Here is a 21,029-nt window from a genome sequence, read left to right on the forward strand (position 1 = left end):
GCAAAATATTTCTAAAACAATATTTTAAGTCCATCCAAATGTTTTGAAAATCTTCATTCATTTAGAATTGGCCTAGATCATGCTTTTTGCTTAATTTTATATACTAAAAAATAACATGATTGACCAACCAGTATAAGGTTTGATCGATCATACATAGGCAACGAACCATCCATATAAAGGTTTGATTGATCAACCTCTCTAGGCATGATCTATCAACTAGAATGCTGACATGTAAGTTTTTTAAAGCATGGTTGATCAATCTCTATAGACATGATTAATCATACAAAATGATGTGGGAAACCTTGATTGATCAACCTTAGTAAGATGATCAATCAAACCACTATAAAAGAATAAAAACTCACATCGATCGATCATAAGGCCATAGGAACTCCAAAATATAGTCATTGGAAGTCGATTGATCGATCAACCTTTTGTACTGCTTTTTGAACAATGATCCAAGACAACTACGTTTGCCAAAAAACCAATAAATAGGGACTCCAACTCGTCCCTTAGTCGTTATTGAACATTTATTGGCAAACCTACTCACTCAAAAAGAATTTTCAATTGCAAATTTTCAATTTGGCACATTTACAACTAAAAACTCTGATTTCAGCCAAATGCTTCAAATCTTTGGCATTCTCTTGGCATTCTCTTGCTCTTCAAAGGCGCCAAAATCATTTTTATTGATTCCTAAAGTGTTTTAAGTTTCAAGACACTTTTGAAGTGGTTATCTCTCCGAAAAATGTGTAAGTTTTTAATTTCATTTTTGTTTTTTACTTTCTTCAAAGAGATTTTCTAAAACTTTTAAGTCTAGAAGGGAATTGCCCACTAGAGCTAGAATTTGATTGTATTGAATCTCGTTGAGAGAGATTTTGGAAGTATGATTGGGTATTACACTTGGCTTAAAGAGTGTAGAAATCTCTTTTGTTATTTCAACTAATAGAGCATATATTAGTGAAGTTTTCTAGAACAAGATTTGATAATTTTAATGTATTTTTGTTTAAGTCAATCAAGTTTATTTGTATATTTAGCAATTAAATTTAAAATTTTAATCTCAATGCACGTCCTCTGGAGAAGCCATTGGGCCACAAAGCCTTGTGTAGGAAACTCGAGATCAAAATCTTAGTGAGACACAAATAAACAAGAAGAATCTCTTCAACTATCAAAGAACTATAGGTTCATGGTTGACCACCCCATGGAACAAATTATCTGTGACCCAATGGCTAAAATTGGAAGAAAAATAACAACTCATGAACATATGGAAAATAGTGCATTTGTTTTTCAAATAGAGCCCAAAAACTTTGCGAAAGCTGAAATAAATGATTTTTGGATAATGGCAATGCAAGAACAGTTAAACCAATTTGAAAGAAATCTAGTTTGTACTATAGCATCTTGACCTCAAAATCAACAACTAATTGGAATAAAATGGGTTCTTATGAACAAAATAATGAAGCAAATAGAACTGTGAAAAACAAAGCTACATTAGTTGCCAAGGGTTATAACCAAGAGGAATGAATTGATTTTGAGGTAATATTTGCAACTGTAGCTAAGCTAGAAGCAATTAGATTACTCATAGCCTATGCTCACAAAAATTCAAAATTTACCAAATGGATGTGAAAAGTGCTATTTAAAATGGTTATATACAATAGGAAGTTTGTGTAGAATAACCCAAAAGCTTTGAGGACCTTAGCAAACAAAACCATGTATACAAATTGCACAAGGGATTATATAGTTTGAAGCAAGATTATCGAGCTTTATATGAAAGACTTAGTGAATTCTTAGAGAAAAAAAGGTTTTAAAAGAGGAAATGTGGATAAAACCGTATTCACTAAGAATAATAAGAAAGACTTGATTATTGTCTAAATTTATGTGGTTGATATTATTTTTGTCTCTACAAACACTACACTATGTATTGAATTTTCTAAAGTCATGAATAATGAATTTAAAATGAGTTTAGTGGGTGAACTCTTATTCTTCCTTGGCCTAAAAATACTTCAAATAGAAAATGGAATCTTCATAAACCAGTCCCTTTAGTCCAAATAATCAAAAGGAATTTTTATGAAGTTCAATGGCGAATAATTGAAACTGTTGATTTTGAGGACTCCATGGAAAGATAGATACACCCATTGGGAGAAAACAAAAGGAAGAAGAGGTTATGGACTTATTTCCTAATCCTTCCCCTAAGCTCAATTTATATATTAATGAAATTACAATATTATAATTTTGCCCTTGGAACTTAACCTAATTACATCAATGCCATCTCTTATGAAATGACTCTTTATTCACCATCCTGTCATCACTATGTGGGCCTATGGACATTCTCCTTGATCTATGGACCTTAAGCCCATCTTCTATATCTTTTGGATGTGTGGGCCTTCCTTGGTCTTATGGGCTTGAGCCCATCTTCTAACACACTTGGATGTGTGGGCTTGGGCCCATCTTCCAACATAAAAGAAGAAGCTCAAGATTCCTCTAATCACCTAGACTTTGATGGTAAAAAACATAGGAATTTGATTATTTCATTATTGAGTGATTCTTGAACAGAAAAAGGTTGTTTGTGAGCTGAACCATATTATAATAGTCGATTACATATGCAAGAAAAGACCAACCCAATTTTGAATTTCAATAACTGCCATCTCAAGAAGCAAAAGGAGTTGCTCACCTTAGGAGTCGAGCACACACACTAAAAGAATCGAGCACAACTTCAAAAGGTAAGAAAAAGAATTTGAAAAGACATAATATTTAACAGTTGGAAAGAAAGTGATCGAGCACATCTATATAGAGTCCAATGCAAAAGCATGAAGTTGAGTTTGAAAAAGACTCATGTTGAGCGAATAGGAGTTGACCCCATATTGAAGGAGTTGACCCTATACAGAGTAGGCAAGTGTCAATCAGAGATAAGTTTTTAATTAATTAAGGAGTTGACCCCCTTTAGGAAAAATCAGTGTTTAGGAGTCAACTACATCAAGTGGATTTAACTTAGATTGAAGATGCCAAATAAGGAGGATTCAACCCTTGTAAAAAGGAGTTGACACTAGTAGGAGATAAAAGATATGAAATTCAGGTTAGACAGAGGATTTGGCCCTTGCTGGATTTATGATCCCATGACAAGGTGCTCGACCAAAGTGGTGAGAGAGGAGAGGAAGAAAATGAAGAGAGATAAAGGGAAGAGACGACTAGAGAGATGGACAAAGAGAGCTTTGGAAAAGAGGAAAAGCTAGGGACGAATTTGAGAGAAAGGGGAGAGACTTAATGATCTACCCCATGCCTCGAGCCTCTATTTATAGTTGTGTAAGGAGGTTCACAATGAGTAAAATACCCTTAGGGCCATACATCATCTTCCTTGTTGGGAGATATGATGTAACTAAAGTATCATTGATGTAATTAGTTTATGTTTTCTTTCTCTTCTTCACTCTTACTAGGGTGAAGGATAAAATTATAATATTGTTATTTTTAACATCTATAAATATATCTTAAGGGGGAGGGTTAGGACCAAGTCCATAACCCTATTCTTCCTCCTCTTTTCTCCCCAACGTGTGTTCTCTTCTTTACCCAAGATGTAATCCATGGAGTCCTGAAAATCAACATTCCTTAGTTACACCCTTATGTCATCCTTATGAGAAGACCTTTTAATTACCTCTTTTTCCATCTCTTTGACATGGAAGAGGTATTTACATTGATGCCACTTCAAGATGTCTTCAAACTGTCGCCCTCAACCTGGGGGGGGGGGAGGGGAGCAAGAATACATCATAGATACCTAACTTGCCGCATATAGTGGTTAAAATATTGACTGTGACTAGTTTCATAAGAATTTATGCCACCTACCCTTGTGATGAAGCATGTTTGAGAAATAAGATACCAGACTGAAATTTCTTCCTTATAAAGTGGTAGTCTACCTCAATGTGTTTTGCCATTTCGTGGAAGATTGAAATTGAAGCGATATGAATAGCCACTTGGTTATCATAATACAATTCCATAAAAGCTCCTTTATAAAAATCCAATTCAGTAAGAAGGGATCTGATCCATAAAAGCCCACTGACTGTGTGGGCTATATCTTTGTACTTTGCTTGTGCACTAGATCTCACAACAAAATTCTACTTTCTTCTTCTCCGTGTAACTAAGTTACCACTAACTAAGGTACAATACCCAAAAGTGGCCTTTCTATCATTAGGTGATCCAACCCAATCTGCATCCGAAAAACTTTCTATGTTGAAGTGGCCATGATTCTTATAGAGAAGCCCTTTTCTAGGAGCCCCTTTTAAATATCTCAATATCTTCGCCAAGGCTTGCAAATGGGTAAGTTGTGGTTTGTGCATATATTGATTCATCACGCTTACTGCATATGATATATCTAGTTTGGTCACTATGAGGTAAATAAGCTTTCCCACAAGCCTCTGATATTTACCTATATCACAATCTTCTCCAGAGCTTGCACATAGCTTTGTATTGGCATCCATAGGAGTGTCCGTTGGTCGACACCCCATCATCCATGTGTCCTCAAGTAGATCCAAAATATACTTCCTCTGAGATAATACAATCATATGCTTTGATTGGAATACCTCGGTACCCATGAAATATTTTAGAAGTCCAAGATCCTTCCTTTTAAATTATTTGTATATCTTCTCTTTGACTTCTTTTATGTTGTTCGCATCACTACTTGTTAAGATGCTATCATGCACATAAACTTCTAGTAATATTTATCCCTTTTAAGTTATTCTTGACAAAGACAGGATGATCTACTAAGCATCAGTTGAATCCAAACCGCAACATTTCTTGGCTAAATTTGTCAAATCAAGCCTAAGGAGACTATGTAAGCCTATATACAGACTTTCTTGATATGCCTATTGACTCCCCCTCTACCACAAAACCAGGTGGTTGATGAATATATATCTATTCTTTAATGTCCCCATTCAAAAAGGTACTTTTTACATCCAATTGATATACCAACCAAGAGGAATTATCGAGTAGAGATAATAAGATGCATACTGAGTTTAATTGAGCCACTACGGAGAATGTTTCCTCATAATCCACTCCATAACACTGATTGTACCTTTTTGCAATGAGTTGGCCTTTGAGTCAAGCAATAGAACCATCCGGATTGTGCTTGATAGTGAAAACTCATTTACAACCCATGAGTTTCATGCCGAGAGGAAGAAGAACTAGTGTCCATGTCTAAGTCTCATATAATGCATGCATTTCTTCTTTCATTGCCATCTTCCATCCTGGATGCCTCGGAGCCTCCTAATATGCTATGGAGCAGAGGTGGAAGAAATAGATGCAAGAAATTAACAACATGAAGGAGGCAATTGATTGTGAGGAACAAAATTGGATATAGGATGAGAAGTGAAGGGCCTAGTGCAAGTTCTAGTCTCCTTCCGCAAAGCTATGGGTCGGATATCGAATTGTGACCCAAATACAACAGAGGAAGATGGGCTTACCTCGGAGGGATATGTAAACTCCACAGGTGTGGTATCAGTCGATATTTCAAGGGGTTGTATAGATACTAAGGAGCATCTTTTGAGGAATAAAAAGATGTGTCCTCAAATAAGGTGACATCCCTAGAAGCAATTAACTTCCAAAGTGAAGGATTATAATAGACATAACCTTTTTGGGCACAAGAGTAACCTAAACAAAAACACTTAAGAGACTTAGAGTCAAGCTTACTCTTCTAAGGGGATGTGACATGAACAAAACATGTGCAACCAAAGACCTTCAAGGGAATGGAGAAAGGGTCTTCATCTGGAAATAACAATGAGTAAGGGGATTTATGGCTAAGTACTGAAGATGGTAGCCTATTAATAAGAAAACAGGCTGTAAGAATGGCATGAGGCCAGTAAAAATAGGGCACCTTCATAGAGTAAAGTAGGTCACAAGCTAACTCAAGGAGATGGCAATTTTTTGTTTCAACGACACCATTTTGTTGAGGGGTGTAGGCACATGATGTCTAATGGATAATGTCATTATCTGGAAATAGCAATGAGTAAGGTGATTTATTGTTTATGACTTCTCTCGAGTTACATGGTTGTTCTTGTTAAAAGAAAGATCAGAGGTCTTACTCCTTTTTATGTCTTTTTTGTGTCATGGTGTCTACTCAGTTTAACACAACCATGAAGTTCCTTCGATCATGATAATGCCAAGGAATATATCTTAGTAGACTTCCAATCCTTTTGTGTGTCTATACACCACAACAAAATGGAAATGGTGTGGCAGAAAGAAAAAATAGACACCTTCTTGAGGTTGTACATGCTCTACTACATCATATGCATTTGCCTCATTTCTACTAGCCACATGCCATCCTTATAACCTGTTATCTTATTAACAAGTTACCTTCCTCGGTGCTTGGCAATAAGACACCATACTCTCATCTCTTTCCTTGTGATGAACCTTTTTCGCTTCATTTGAGAGTTTTTAGGTGTACCTTTTTTGTTCATGTTACCACCCATACTACTAAATTGGATCCCATGGCACTTAAATATATTTGTTGGGCTACTCTCGTACTCAGAATGGATATGTTTTTTACAATCCTTCTCTCAAGAAGCTGTTCGTCTCTAGTTATGTGACATTCTTTGAAAAACAACCATTTTAGTCCTCCACCGGTACCCCACCTAGTTTTTCTACAACAAACGAGTTTCCTAAGCCTATTGTGCCATTTGATGACTCAACAACTCATGGTCGTGATGAGTTACCTGCTCCGCCACTTGAAGCATTGTCCGATACTACATCTGTGGAGTCTTCAGGGCCCTCTGAGGTAAGTTGTCCATCTTCGTCTCCTATTTTTTGACCTCCGTTTGATACCTGACCGATTGCTCTTTGTAAAGACCCTATGGAATGCACACGAGCATCTACCTCTCACCCTATTGCTAATTCTTTATCTACCCATCTGTTATCCCCGTTTTGTTGTCAGTTTCTAGCCTCTATTTCTTTTGTTACTATTCCTTAGTCTTACCAGGAGGCCCTACAACATCCAGGATAAAAAGTAACAATGGATGAAGAGATGACAACCCTTTATGAGAATCAGAAGTGGTGACTTTTTCCCCTACTGTTGAAGAGAAGATATGAAAACCTCTTACATGACTCTCACAATAAGAAGTCTTACAGAGCCACAATTATTATAGAAGGAAGTTTCACAAAATAGTTTTAGTTTAAAAGTGTTTTAGTTGTGTTAGTCTTCTATTTACGTTGACTTATTTAATTATGCTAGGACTTATCTTTTAAGTGTTAAAGTTTGGGTGTAATTGGGACAATGGTAGTTTAATTGTAATTGGACTCTACTACTTTCTTTTATTATAAATAGGTGTTCATGTACTCTGATTACATCAAGTTAATGGAGTTTTTTCTCTTTTCCATAAATTCAACACCTACCATCTGGAAAAAAAAAAGCCGGTGGGCTGTAAAAGGGTATTCACTATAAAACAAAATCTGATGACTCTGTGGCCCACTTTAAAGCCCGACTAGTATTTAAAGGTTATACTTAGTGTTATGGTATTGATTATGAGGAGTTTTTTTCTCCCATTGCCAAGCTCAACTCGGTACATCTTTTATTTTTTCTTGCTACTAACTCTTGTTGGCATGTTTTTCAGCAAGATAAGAAGAATGTCTTCCTTAATGGTTATATTAAGTAGGAAACTTATATGCAACAACCACGTGGATATGTGGTTGAGGGGGAGTTGGTATGCTGCCTAAAAAAATTATTTTATGGTCTAAAGCAATCTCTACGGGCTTAGTTTGACAAGTTTAGTCAAACAATGCTTCGATTTGGGTTCACACAGTGCTCTGTGGACCATCATGTATTTATCAAGCTTTGACAAGTCGGCATGACAAAAAACATAATGAAGTGAAATTTGTTGTTGGCGACTAGTTCTACCTCAAACTCCTACCATATAGGTAACAATCACTTCCTACCTGTTGAAATCAAAAGCTCACCCCAAAATTCTTTGGACCATTCAAAATACAACAACAAATTGGCAAGGTGGCCTACCATTTGCAGTTACCAAAAAACTCTACCATCGACTCTATCTTCTATGTCTCTCAAATTAAAAAAAAAAATCATGTTTCAACCACACTTCCATCCATCAGAACTGAAGCTTCTCTTAGCTATATTGAAATTGTTTTGAGTATGATAGAGCACCCAATTACAAGGGAGAGCTCCTTGAGCAATGGGATCTAGCATGACTAGATGAAGCTACTTGGGAACGTGAGGATAGTTTCCTTTTGCAGTTTCCCAACTTTCAACTTTGAGGTGAGGTTGAGCTTCAAGAGGGGTGGAATGACAGAAATCTCAATTGAACCTTAAGAGAACTAAGATAAGAAGATTAGGAAGAAACAAGAAGAAATTCAAAAGAGGGCCCCACAAAAAAATAGCATGTGGAGATGGTGCACATCCCAAAAAGCAAGGGACACTGGGCATGAGACCAAAAATAGAATTTTGCATGAAAATATAGATTAAGGGTAAATCTAGATTTCTAAAAGGTTGGTTGAATAAAGTCCTACTTTTGTCTTCTTTATTTCTAGACCATGAAAGTTATATTTGACTTGAGACTATAATTGTGCATCCTTTCTCTCGACAGAAGGAAAGAAGATAGATGGAGCCCTCAAGCCATTTTGATCATTCTTCTCAACAAACATTTTCTACTAATGTGGTTTTGGCTGTTGATACCAACACTACATATATGGTGATTTAATGGCCTTTCTTTGCTTTTCTTTTATGATTATGTTAAAATGTCAAATGTTACCTTCATATTCTATTTTTTTCCAAATTTCTTTATTTCAATGAAAAATACCATGATGTTGATCTTGTTGATGGTTAGAAAGTGGAAAAGCTAGGATCCCTCTAGAATTGAGTTTTTGCACTTTCAACCTTTGATACCATTTTTCTGTTCCTTAAAAATTTCTCACCAATGTGGCTATGCCTGCCACTTGTTGGTTCTAAATCCACTTTTGCAACCAAATCTTCATATGTTTTTCATTTCCATCACTATCTAGATGGAAAATAGTTCTCCATGATGAATCCATTCATCAATACAATTGTAGATATTAATCATTTTTATGATTTTTGTTCTTGATGAATATGCCCTTTGCAATATGGTCTAAAATATCCAGCTTTTGTGAAATCATGTATGACATTACTAAAGTATTTTAGTTTGTGCATCTAATATATTATTGATCTATGTTTAAGAGAATATTACTTATAACTTGTTGATTACCTTTTTGTCTATATGATGAATTTTGTGGAGGTTGTTGATGGTTTAGATGAAGAAAAAATCTCTTGAAAGAAATTTAGCTCAAAAGTTTAGGGCTCCATATTATAAAAAGCATGGAGAGTAAAAATAAGAATTCAAGAAAAGCAGAACGAAGGCTTTCTTGATTCTCTTTATGTGTAACCTATGGCTTGGGTGGAGTAGAGAGAAAGGTACTTGCACCAAAGCTAGTGCAGGATACTTCTTTTGAAGCCTTTGAAACAGGACAACACAAATTCATCCAGGTTTGAAGTTGCAATTTCCATGCACACGGGCTATGGTTCAATATTATGATATAAGGCTGAAGGGGCAAAAAAGAAGATTGTGAAAGTTTCTCCTCATTCCACAAAAATTGGATCATTATCACCATACTTCATGCCCTAGAAACCTAGAAAATTTTGTTTGGGTAACCTCCTGATTCTTTACAAGGATTTTGTGCAATATGACTTTCTTCTTGATTGGACCAAATAACAAGCAATTAATTTAGATTCAAATAATAGGCAAGAAGATGACAAAACTTGTAGTGAGGCCAAAGAGATATTGTATGAATAATGATGTTTAAATAGATGTCAAATGCAGAATTCTGCATACCATTCCTCTTCACTTTTGTTTGTGTTTGTTTTATGTAATTTCGACATGTAACTATAAGAAAATGTGTTACATGTCGATCTGGTTCAAGAATTTTACTTTTTGTAGTTGAGACCGGTAAGATACCCACTCGTGAAGGGATAGATAGAGTTTCAAATATTCTATGACCCACGGTTAAGGCCTAGTTTAGCAATACGAAAAAGAAAAAAAAAAAGAAATCAGAAAATCTTATAAGTCTCTCTCCCAGCATTCTTGTTGATGCATGAAATTTTTAGTTCTTCTTGAAATTTGGTTTGGGTATATCATTGTCTCCAATGCATTTACCCTACATAGAGCTTTTGGTGCAGTTGTCTCTCCAATTAGGGGAAGGACAAAACAATACATTGTGCAACTCCATGTATAGAAGACAAATGGTTTTTTGAAACCAATATTCAAAAGAATTGAACTGTCATGCATCAACAACAATTATTAGTGAGAGAGAATTCTTGGATTCCACTTATTAACAAGGACACTTTAGCTCTTTATAGAGTGTTCTTTTGTTTATGTTTTCTTGATTTATTTATTTTACCATTTTTATTAGAGTAATACAAAAGTTTGCTCCTTTATCCCTTTACTTTTTGAGGGATAAGATGATTTAGGATAATCTTTTTATTCTTAAAATTAGTGACTTTAATTTAAAATTTAAAATTATTAGTAGTTTTCCTTACCTTTTCCATTTCAGTAGAAACCTTTGTAACTTGCTTCCTCCCCACAAAGATTCCACTTATTAACAAGGGCGTTTTAGCTCTATACAGAGTGTTCTTGTGTTTATGTTTTCTTGATTTATTTTTAGTCATTTTTTTATTATAGTAGTAGAAAACTTTGCTCCCTTTTCCTTTTTCTTTTTGAGGGATATGAAGATTTAGAATTAGCAGGAACAAAACTCAATCAGTGGCTCAGCCATCTTTGATTTCAACATCCAATTTTCAGTTTCAATCATCCCATATAAGAAATAAGAAAGAAAACAATGTCAAATTAGAACATCTATTCTCCTTCCATCAACCAAATATAAAAGGGGATGGTTCAAATATGCAACCAAAGTAATAATCAAATCAAAGAATAAATTAACTGATCAACAACCATAAGACAGCGCCTCCAGATTTCTTTGATTGCTATCTGATTCTTCACTGTCAGGATTTCTCAACAAACAACAATAATGGGCTCAATGAGTTCATTAAGTGGTGCAAGCTCCCCTCTCTCAACCAAACGAAATTCCTGTATCACAATTTAACATCGACTAACAATGAGACAGAAGCATCATTTCACATATGCAAGCTTTCAACATGATATTCTACCACATCTCTGCCTAAATTTGAGACTATTTCTATTAAACACAAATGAGAGTGGAGTATATGCTCAAATGCAGGAAGTGCTGTTCTGCCAACAAGGACTTGAGATAGAAGTGTTTACTGTTTTAACAACCATTTCACCATTTAAGCAAATGAGTCCAGTGTTTGCTATAGAAACCTAATGCATGAAAGTGCAGTCAGTGATAGAGAGAAAAGGCTTACAAAAGTGAAAAGAATAAAATGCTTAAAGCAGGTATTCAGATGCCGCTCTTGCTTATGATTCACGACCGTCTGAAAATGTGAGTGATATATATGGGCATAAACTCGGAACAGACGTTTGAAAATTATTTTAACAACATCTCTGAAATTGGAAGGAAAGGGTGCCCCTGCACAAGTCAAACAAAAAAGTCAAGCCAAAACCTTCTTGATACTGACATCTGAAAAGACTTGGTGGTATGATTGTATGGTACCAAGTCTTTGAGGAAATATTAATTCATCATCAAGCTGAACCTCAATCCAATCCATCAAATACTCCACATATTTTGGAGCAGACACTTCCATTGGTTTCTTTATTTGAACTCCATCAGCCCATCTATACTCATACCTGTTCAGCTTTTTCACATTAGCAAACTTGCTTTCATAAATAATTTCATAGATGGAATAAAGGATTTCAAGCCAAGTAAATAAAATACGATACTACATGTTGAAGCAGCTAGGAAATTAGAACATTACAAAAGAAAAAGGACAAAAGGAAAATGGATATATCTGTTAAGAAAGCTTTCAGATCTAGAGTTCATGTCGTGGTTTGACAATCTTCATCTTTCATTAGATACACTTGATCACTGTGATCACTCATGACACAATGAGCTATCACAATTCAATGGACTGATTATTAGCCAAGTTGAGATTATTCTGCCAAGGAATCTCGATTCCTGAAGAAACTGCACAGTATGTTTTATGACTTGAAAATTAACATCATGAGAAGGTTCCTAATAAATAATGCTGTTTGGCGGCTTATTAGGGTCAACCAAGCAATGTCATATTCATGTGCAGCTTTATTCAATGTTGCTTACTGTTATTATGGTACTAAAAATTTCATCTGAAGCAGATAACTCAAGGGTATGCTAACCAACAAGAAGCAAAAACGTCCAGATTAATAGACCTCATCAAGTGGCAGCAAAAACATCAATTTCATAACCCATTTTTCCACTCAAGATCTGAATTTGAATTTAGCACAATTGGTTACTTTTTCAGTACTCATTTTATTATGAGATGAACATGAAAGAGAAAATATGTTGAAGGAGGGATACTTTGGTCCAGCGGTCATTGTTGGGCAGCTAGCCGAAGTGCAGAATTCAGTGAGTGTGCCATGCAGGAGATTCACTTGATTGAAGAAATCTACAGCTGGACAGAAGACAACAAAAGATAAATATATATAGTAAAAGATACTGGACATATAATAAAGGCAGAAGAAAAAAATAAAAATAAAAACAAAGAAGTGATTCCATCACTTATAATCCTTAATTCCATCTACTTTGAATATTGTGATCAGAAACTAGATGAAATCCTTTTTCTCTCAAATGAATCAATAGAAGATGAAAAATGTTCATTACGCCCAAAAAATGGCATGTGGTGAATGCATCACATATGTCGGATAAAAATGTTAACTCCAAGTAAAAGTAGACAATTAGAAAATGGTAACTAGCACAAGCAAGTGTAGCAGACGTACTATTGACGGCCAACCACTCATGAATGTCCTCTCCTGGAGGTAGCTTTACAGCTTCCCTCAAGTTTCCACTACCTAAGGTGGCATCTATATGCCTCTGAAGCTGTTGGCCCTGCACAAACAAACAACAAAAAAGTTAAGAAAGTTGACCTTTAAGCAAATTTCAGCAAGATGTCTCTTGAAGAGATTCTATCAGATGTATTGTAATTATCAGTCATGGTTTTAACTGCACCATGTCTAGAGGCAAACCTGACCTTACTTCCAGAAGGGGCGTTCTTTTTCGGACGAAAAGTCTTCTGATTCCTGTCCACACATTCTGATTCTGTTAGCTATACCATTTTTTGTTTATTGGTTCGTAATGAAGACAAGATGAAGAGATCATATCGAATAATGCAGTTAAGTCAATCAGGATATCAAATAGTTGGCTGTCCCTTCTATAGAGTTATATAAGGAAAATATTTTTAGGTGTCCTTAACAGGAATAACTCCCTTCACTTTTGAAAAAAAAAATTGTCCTCCGAAGACATAAAGCAATGAAGTCGGTAGTTTGGAGCTGCATTTAGTAAAACCACATCTATGATATAAACACTATTAATTGAGGAGGCCAACATCTGCCGGGAAGCACTAGAGAGTTGTAGGGGTTCTTCTGATGTTGTTATTTATTAAGGTAGATATCAGTTTTTCTTTTTCAAGAATGATCCATTAGAATAATTTGATTTTTTATTTTTCTTTTTTTGTAGATTAAAATTTCATAAGTAAAAAGGTGTACCAGAGTTCAAATCCAATTCAACCAAAAACATGTCGGCATCGATTCTGTCTAACGAAGAAAGAGAAAAGAAGGCAGAAAAACACCAGAACAGTGCTTCTTCAACAAACAATCTCCCAGAAAAAAACTATCTTTCTCATTCAAAGTTTTTTCTTTTTCCATGGTCAATTCACCCGTATACATATCCAATCCTTGAAGACAATTATAAAAATACGTAGAGAACGAAAAAAAAGAAGGAAGACTGGAATGAAACCGAAAAACGTTCAGAGTAAATCAATTTTCACATAGTAATTAACGAAAATAAGCAGCATGTATAGAAAGGAAATTCGAAATTCGAAATTCAGCACAAACGAATACCATCTAAAAAAACAAAAGAGCATCCAAAAAGCCTACCTGCTTCCGAGGCCGAAAAGGCTCATTTGCGGAGCAGAAAGAAGTTGTCCTCGTTTCGTGCAATGGACTTTCTCCTTCTGTTCGGCTCCCCCGGTTCCAGGTTAGGATTGGTCTATTTATACCGCCACAAGTGTTTAGAGAGAGAAAAGGGGGAGAGGTGGTGAAAGGGAGCGAGAGGACAGTCTGGCATTGAGGTGGAGAAGATCCGCGCAGCCACCCATGGTTACCCATTGCCAACGACTCTTCTCTCTCTCTTCCATTCAAAAATGTCTTCTTACGGTTGTTTATATCCATGTCATAAATCATTTTTAGATCTGTTAATTTTATCCTCCACAACTTCAATGCTTGGCCGTTAAAAGATAGTTGTGCGGAGTTTTAAAGGTAATTATGATTATGAGAGCCTTAAAAATATCCCTGTGACACCACATACAAGCGCCATATGGTTGAGAACACAGCTTGTCAAGTTCTAATTTGCTACGAGGATCATCGCAGCAAATCTGAAACTGTTTGAATTCCCCTTACATTCAGGTTTCTGGGTTGTAAGGTTGTGTGGTTGGTATTGTATTTTAATGATTAGACCACCTCCTTTGCCTTAATTTTTTTTAGGAAATTGATGAGACCTTTTCACTTTTCTTTTGATCAAAGCTCAAAAAGGAGAAAATAAATTTCCGGGTAAAATAGACTTCTCTTTATACAACGAAAACTATTATTTTTTGCAACTTTTTTGTGGAATAACAGGCCCGCCATTAATGGAGACAACTCATTCTACAAAAATGTCTCACCAAACCAGATGCGTTTACAAAGGCAAAAAGCTCATCAACACCCGAGGTGTCTCTGTTTTACATTAAAAAGTGAAGGAGTCTTTGATGCTAAAATCTTTTGAAATCTCGCAAGGGACAAACGGTAAAGGGATGAATTCAGAATTGAAATGTGTTCAAGCTGCCTAGGGTCCATTAATACAACCAAATTCGAAGAAGCAAATTAAAGTGGCAACAAGCTTTGTCAACTCGGAAGATAACAAAATATAGGAAGAGCCAACTCATTCTCCTCTGTCTCAACCGTCTGTATCTTGAGCATGGCAATTCTCTTTTACACAAAGTCAAGTCTTCTTCCCTTCCCTCATCTAAGTTGGGTCTTCTTGTTTTTTATTCCAATATGACCTTGAACTTTCAAGTTGAGTCCAGATGCAAACAAGCTCAAATTTGATGGGGATTGATGCATGAGAATAATTTAAGAGATTTGTTTAAGAAAGTTTAGAAGGAAAGAGAAATAATATCGAGAAAAGAGAGAAAAGGAGAGAAGAGAGAGAATTCTAAGAGGGCAAACCCCATTCAACTAGGGCAACTCATCTCACGAGACCTTTTATTAACTTAAATATAAAAGTTTATAAAACTGCCCTTAAGATTCATACATTTGAAGTGATTACAATATATGAACTCGAGTACATGAATAACATATTCTACTTCATTTTTAACATTCTCCCTCAAACTAACAAGTAAACATCAAATAATCGTAGTTTGTGAACAATATCTAGATCATTTTATAAGTAGTGTAACCCATGATTCTATATTTAGCTTCCACACTTAACCTTGCTACTATATTTTATATTTTTACTTTTCCATGTCACTAGATTTCCGACAACAAAGATGCAAAAATTAGAGGTTGATTTTCTATCAATTATTGACCATGCATAGTTTGCATTAGAGTAGCCCATAGCTTCTTTATGCCCATTATATTGTAGTGTAGTCATCTACTAGGTCCCCCATTTAGATACTTCCGGATTCTATGAACAATGTCTATATGAACTTTTCTAGGCACTTCCATAAATTTGCTAACTAGCCCTAGAACTCATCCGGTCTACATATGGTAGCATATGTGAGTTTTATAACTAAATGCCTATATAAAATTACATCTTTCAAAGGAGGAGAACTATCATCAAATAAATCAACATTAGCCTCCACAGGGCACGAGTTTAGCTACCGACAAGCTAATTTCATTTAGAAGATGAAGAACATATTTTCTTTGAGATAGAAGGATAGCTGACTTGTTTCTTGCCAATTTTATACTTAGAAAATGTTTGAGATTTCCCAAATCCTTTATTTGAAAGTGATTTTGAAGGTGGGCTTTAATTTATGCAATTCTACACTTGTCATCTCCAGAAATACTGATATCATTGATATAAACTATTAATATCACATAACTAATTACTTTTTTTAAGATAAATGTAAATTGATTTGAGCTACTTCGAGTGAATCCAAACTCCAAGACCACACGACAAAAATTTTCAAACCATGCTCAAGTGAAGAATTTCATTCCAACGCATCAACTGATCTTTGAATAACTAATCCTTGGCTAGGGATGACAAGGGATGGTTGTTTGGCCAACTAGAACAAACACACCCTCTTTGCTCATCACCTCACACCACAAGTAGCTTTCTGCAATTTATACATATACCTGATGCAACAAAACCTGATGTTTCTCCATATAAACTTCTTCATGTAGATCGCCATACGAGAATGTATTCCTAACATCAAGTTGTTAAAGTGTCTAATCTTATTCACCGCCACAAAAATCAAAATCCGAATTAAATTCAACTTAGCAACTAGGGAGAAAGTCTTACTGTAATCAACACTATACGTCTGAGAATATCTTTTCACTTCTAGTTGATCTTTATACTTGTTAGATTCTAGGGTTTCATGTCTAAATGAGTCAAGAGTAAGAGAGGAGGAGAGAAGAAAAGAAGAGAAGTAGAGAAAAAACTTGGGTACGAGAGAGAGCACCAGTTGTGAGGGACCGAGTAGGGTTTGCTCAATTAAGGGAGCTTGTTGGAATGAGCATATCCTCCCCCTTACTTTTCATTTGCAGTTGAGGGTTAGAAAGCCTTAGTCCATGAGAAAAATAAAAAGAGCTTAAAGTACTTCATAAGTACAAGTTGTGCCACTCATCTATCTAATCTCAAAGTATGTCATTAATACGTCTTCAACAATATCTCTCTATAAAGCCATTGCCTTGTATGTAATAGCGAACATCCACCAACATCCCACAACTGTATCATCCAGTGGAGGAACACACAAAGACCAAGTACCTCGAGACAGAAGAGCAACAATCTCCTCATCCATAGTCGATTTCCACTGAGGACTCTGCAATGCTTCAAGTAATTCTTAGGAATATGTGCATAATCATGATTTGACAAGAATAGTCTATAGGAAGGAGAAAATAAGCAAAGGACACAAAATTAAAATTGGATGACAAGTGCACCTTCTAATTCCCTTTCTAAGAGTAACGAGAAAATGTAAATCCAAAATTAGAAAAGAGAAATATTTTTTTTTTTGAAGAAGAGACATGAGGGGTACCATGTGGTTGCTGCATATAAACTTCTTCATGGATATCATCATTCAAGAAAGAATGCTTAACATCAAGTTGTCCAAGTACCCAACCCTTATTCACGGCTTTAAAAATCAAAATCCAAATAGAATTGAACTTAGAAACTGGGGACAAAGTCTCACCCAACACCATATATTTTAGCATTCTTTTATAACCAGACAACCTTTTTTTATCTCTCTATAGGATTTGTTTGCCTTGTGTTTATTAGAGAATACCCACAGACATCCCACAATTGTAGCATTCGTCAAGGAGCACGCAAAGTCCAAGTACCTCATGTAAGGTCCTACAAGGATAAACCTTCATGGGAGGAGATGGGGGTTGGTTCAGATAGGTTTATCACTTCTATGGATGACAGGGGGGAAAATAATCCACCTCTGTTAGACTATCACTTCCGCTCACTTATAACGAAGCAGGTGATTGGTAGAGGTCGTGAACAAGGGCACTTCTACTACCTGGACGTGCCTAAAATAAATACCGTCTCAACCAAGGAAACTGAAACAAGTCTATAGCATAATCATTTGGGACATCCATCTGCATAATCTTTTCATCATTTTTTCCCTACTTTTAAGGATAGGTCAAATTTAAATTGTGAGTATGTCAACTGAGCAAACACCAGAGGGCCACATACTCACCTTGTCCAGAAATTAAAAGTGTTGCTCGTTTTTTATTGATCTACACAGATGTATGGGGACCCTTGAGCGTCTCAAATATTTCTCGAGTAAAATACGTTATTACATTTATTGATGATTTTACTTGTACCACACGACTATTTCTTTTTAAAGAATGATCTGAAATACCATCCATATTTAAATCCTTTCATGTTATGGTTGTCACTTAATTTGGTCAGAAAATCAAAGTACTTTGGTCTAATAATACCAAAGAATATACTTCCAGAGACCTCGACTATTTTTGTCAAGAGAATGACATTATTCATCAAACATCGTGTGCATACACCCCCCCAATAGAATGGTGTAGCAGAATGAAAAAACCGTCACCTTCTTGAGGTAGCTCACAGTTTATTGTATACAATGAAAGTCTCATACTTTTATTGGTCGCATGCCATCCTTATTGCATACTTTCTTAAAAATAGGCTATCCTCTTCCGTTCTTAGTCATAAATCCCCATACTCGTTATTGTTCGCACATGATGATCCTTTTTTGCTTCCCTTGAAAGTCTTCGGTTGTACATATTTTGTTCATATTACCTCCCTTGAACATAGTAAACTTGATCCAAAATTTGTCAAGTGTGTTTTCTTTGGATACTCTCACACACAAAAAGGTTATATTTGCTACAATCTCACTCTCCAAAGGGTACTTGTGTCCAGGGATGTAATTTTTTTTGAAGACTCTTCATACTACTCTGATAATACTCCTCCAGGTCTCTCTTCAGTACCAACCTCTCCTCGATTGGTTGTGCCCCATGCTTCGGAAACTGTTCAACTCCTAGAATCATTGGCTGACACCCCACCTGCAGTTTGCAGATCCCATCGAGGTAAGTCCCTCTTCTCCTATTTATTTTTACCACAATATGATACTCGACCCATTGCCTTAAGAAAAGAACCCAAAACTTGCACTAGGTCCTCTACTTCTCACCCCATATCCAATTTTGTGTCTCACCATCGTTTATCCTCTTCATGTTGTCAATTTATTTCATCTATGTCCTCCATCTCAGTCCCATAGTCCTATTAGGAGGCTCTAAAACATCCAGGGTGGAAGGCGGCAATGAACGAAGAAATGAAGGCACTCAATGAGAATCAAACTTGTGGGTTGTAAGTGGGTTTTTACTACTAAACACATTCTGGATGGGTCCGTTATGCGACGTAAGGCCCGCCTCATTGCTAAAGGTTATACACAGTGTTATGGGATCGATTATGAGGAAACATTCTCTTTGGTGGCCAAAATAAACTCGGTACATATTTTATTATCTCTTGCTGCTAATTCTTCCTTGTTGGTCTATCAGTTTGATATGAAAAATGTTTTTCTCAATGGGGATATCAAGGAAGAAATTTATATGCAACAATCACCTTGATTTTTAGTTGAGGGGGAGTCAGTATGTCGATTAAAGAAATCCCTTTATGGTCTAAACCAGTCTCCTCTTGCATGGATTGATAAATTTAGCCAAACACTCATACGGGCCAGATTTCACAGATGTTCTGTAGATGACTTTGTATTTTTTAAAGACACACCTAAAGGCAAAGTGATTTTTGCCGTATATGTTGATGATATTGTTTTAACCGGTAGTGATCCCGAGGGCATTTAGGAAACCAAGGAAACATGTGTGAATAATTCAAGACAAAAGATCTTGGACTACTTAAATACTTTCTAGGTATTGAAGTACTACAATCCAAACATGGGATTGTACTATCTCAAAAGAAGTATGTCCTTGATCTACTAGTGGAGACAAGAATGATGGGGTGTAGGCCAACATAAACCCCTATGGATTCCAATAAAAAATTATCTGCAGACACTGGAGAAGATGTGGATATTAGAAAATATCAAAGACTTGTGGGAAATTCATTTATCTTTGTGTAACAAGGTCAGATATATCATATGCAGTAAGTGTGGTGAGTCAATACATGCACAAACCACAACTTAGTCACTGACAAACACTAGAAAGAATATTGCAATATTTGAAAGGTGCTCTAGGAAGAGGGCTTCTTTATAAGAACCACAGTCACTTCAACATAGAAGGATTCTCAGATGTAGACTGGGCTTCCCCGAAGACAAAAAATCTACTTCGGGATATTGAACAATGGTTGGAGAGAACTTGGTTACATGGAGAAGCAAGAAGCAGAATGTAGTTGCAAGGTCTAGTGTAGAAGCAAAATACAAGGCCATTGGTACACACAATTAGTGATCTTCTTTGGATCAGATCCCTTCTCACTGAACCGGGATTCTATAAAGAAGCCCCTATGGATCTACATTGCGATTATCAGGCGGCAATACATATCACCTCAAATCCAGTCTTCCATGAGAGATCAAAGCACATTGAAGTAGACTGCCATTTCATACGAGATAAATTCTAAACCGACATATCTCTCAAACATATCTCCTGACAAGGCCAAGTTGCAAACATTCTCACCAACCAGTCACTCATAAGATTTTGTCCACCTTTTGTAGCAAACTGGGAGTTTACGATATTTTCTCACCCCCAACTTGAGGGAGAGTGTTACAAGGTGGGTCCCACCATGATAATGTGAGGTGACATGATGGGTCATCACACGAGCTAGCATCCTTATCATATAAGTTGGAAGATTTGGCAATCAAGTGGGACCCACCATGATAACGTGTCTCTCAGAAGAGTTTCAGTTCTATTTGTGTTAGCCTTTTATTTATGTTGAGTTATTTAAATATGCTAGGACTTATCTTTAAGTATTAGAGTTTGGGTGTAATTGGGACAAGGGTAGTTTAATTGTATTTGGATTATACTATTTTCTTCTATTATAAATAAAGATTCATGTACTTTGATTACAACAAGTTAAGAAGTTCTCCACTTCTCAACTCATGAAGAATCTCTCTCTAGCCTAAACTCCTTTTTTCTCTTTTCTCTTGTCTCCTCTCTAGCCGAGATCTCTCTCTCTCTCTCTCTCTCTCTCTCTCTCTCTCTCTT

General features: G+C 36.0%; 1 protein-coding gene across 1 annotated transcript; it reads right to left on the reverse strand.

Moving 5' to 3' along the window:
- Nucleotides 1-10,791: 10,791 nt before the first annotated feature.
- Nucleotides 10,792-14,310, reverse strand: LOC137960079 (MOB kinase activator-like 1A). Its single transcript, XM_068807552.1, has 7 exons — nt 14,037-14,310; nt 13,133-13,181; nt 12,882-12,990; nt 12,463-12,556; nt 11,623-11,756; nt 11,375-11,538; nt 10,792-11,078 (listed from the first exon to the last, which is right to left on the reverse strand). The coding sequence occupies exons 1-7, from the start codon at nt 14,060-14,062 to the stop codon at nt 11,004-11,006; spliced, it is 651 nt and encodes a 216-aa protein (XP_068663653.1). The 5' UTR covers nt 14,063-14,310; the 3' UTR covers nt 10,792-11,003.
- Nucleotides 14,311-21,029: the final 6,719 nt, after the last annotated feature.

The sequence above is a fragment of the Aristolochia californica genome, unplaced genomic scaffold (genome assembly GCF_029961685.1).
Source record: "Aristolochia californica isolate CCGP_79_NKW_82.1479 unplaced genomic scaffold, dmAriCali1.0.hap1 SCAF_3, whole genome shotgun sequence".
Classification (NCBI taxonomy): Eukaryota; Viridiplantae; Streptophyta; class Magnoliopsida; order Piperales; family Aristolochiaceae; genus Aristolochia; species Aristolochia californica.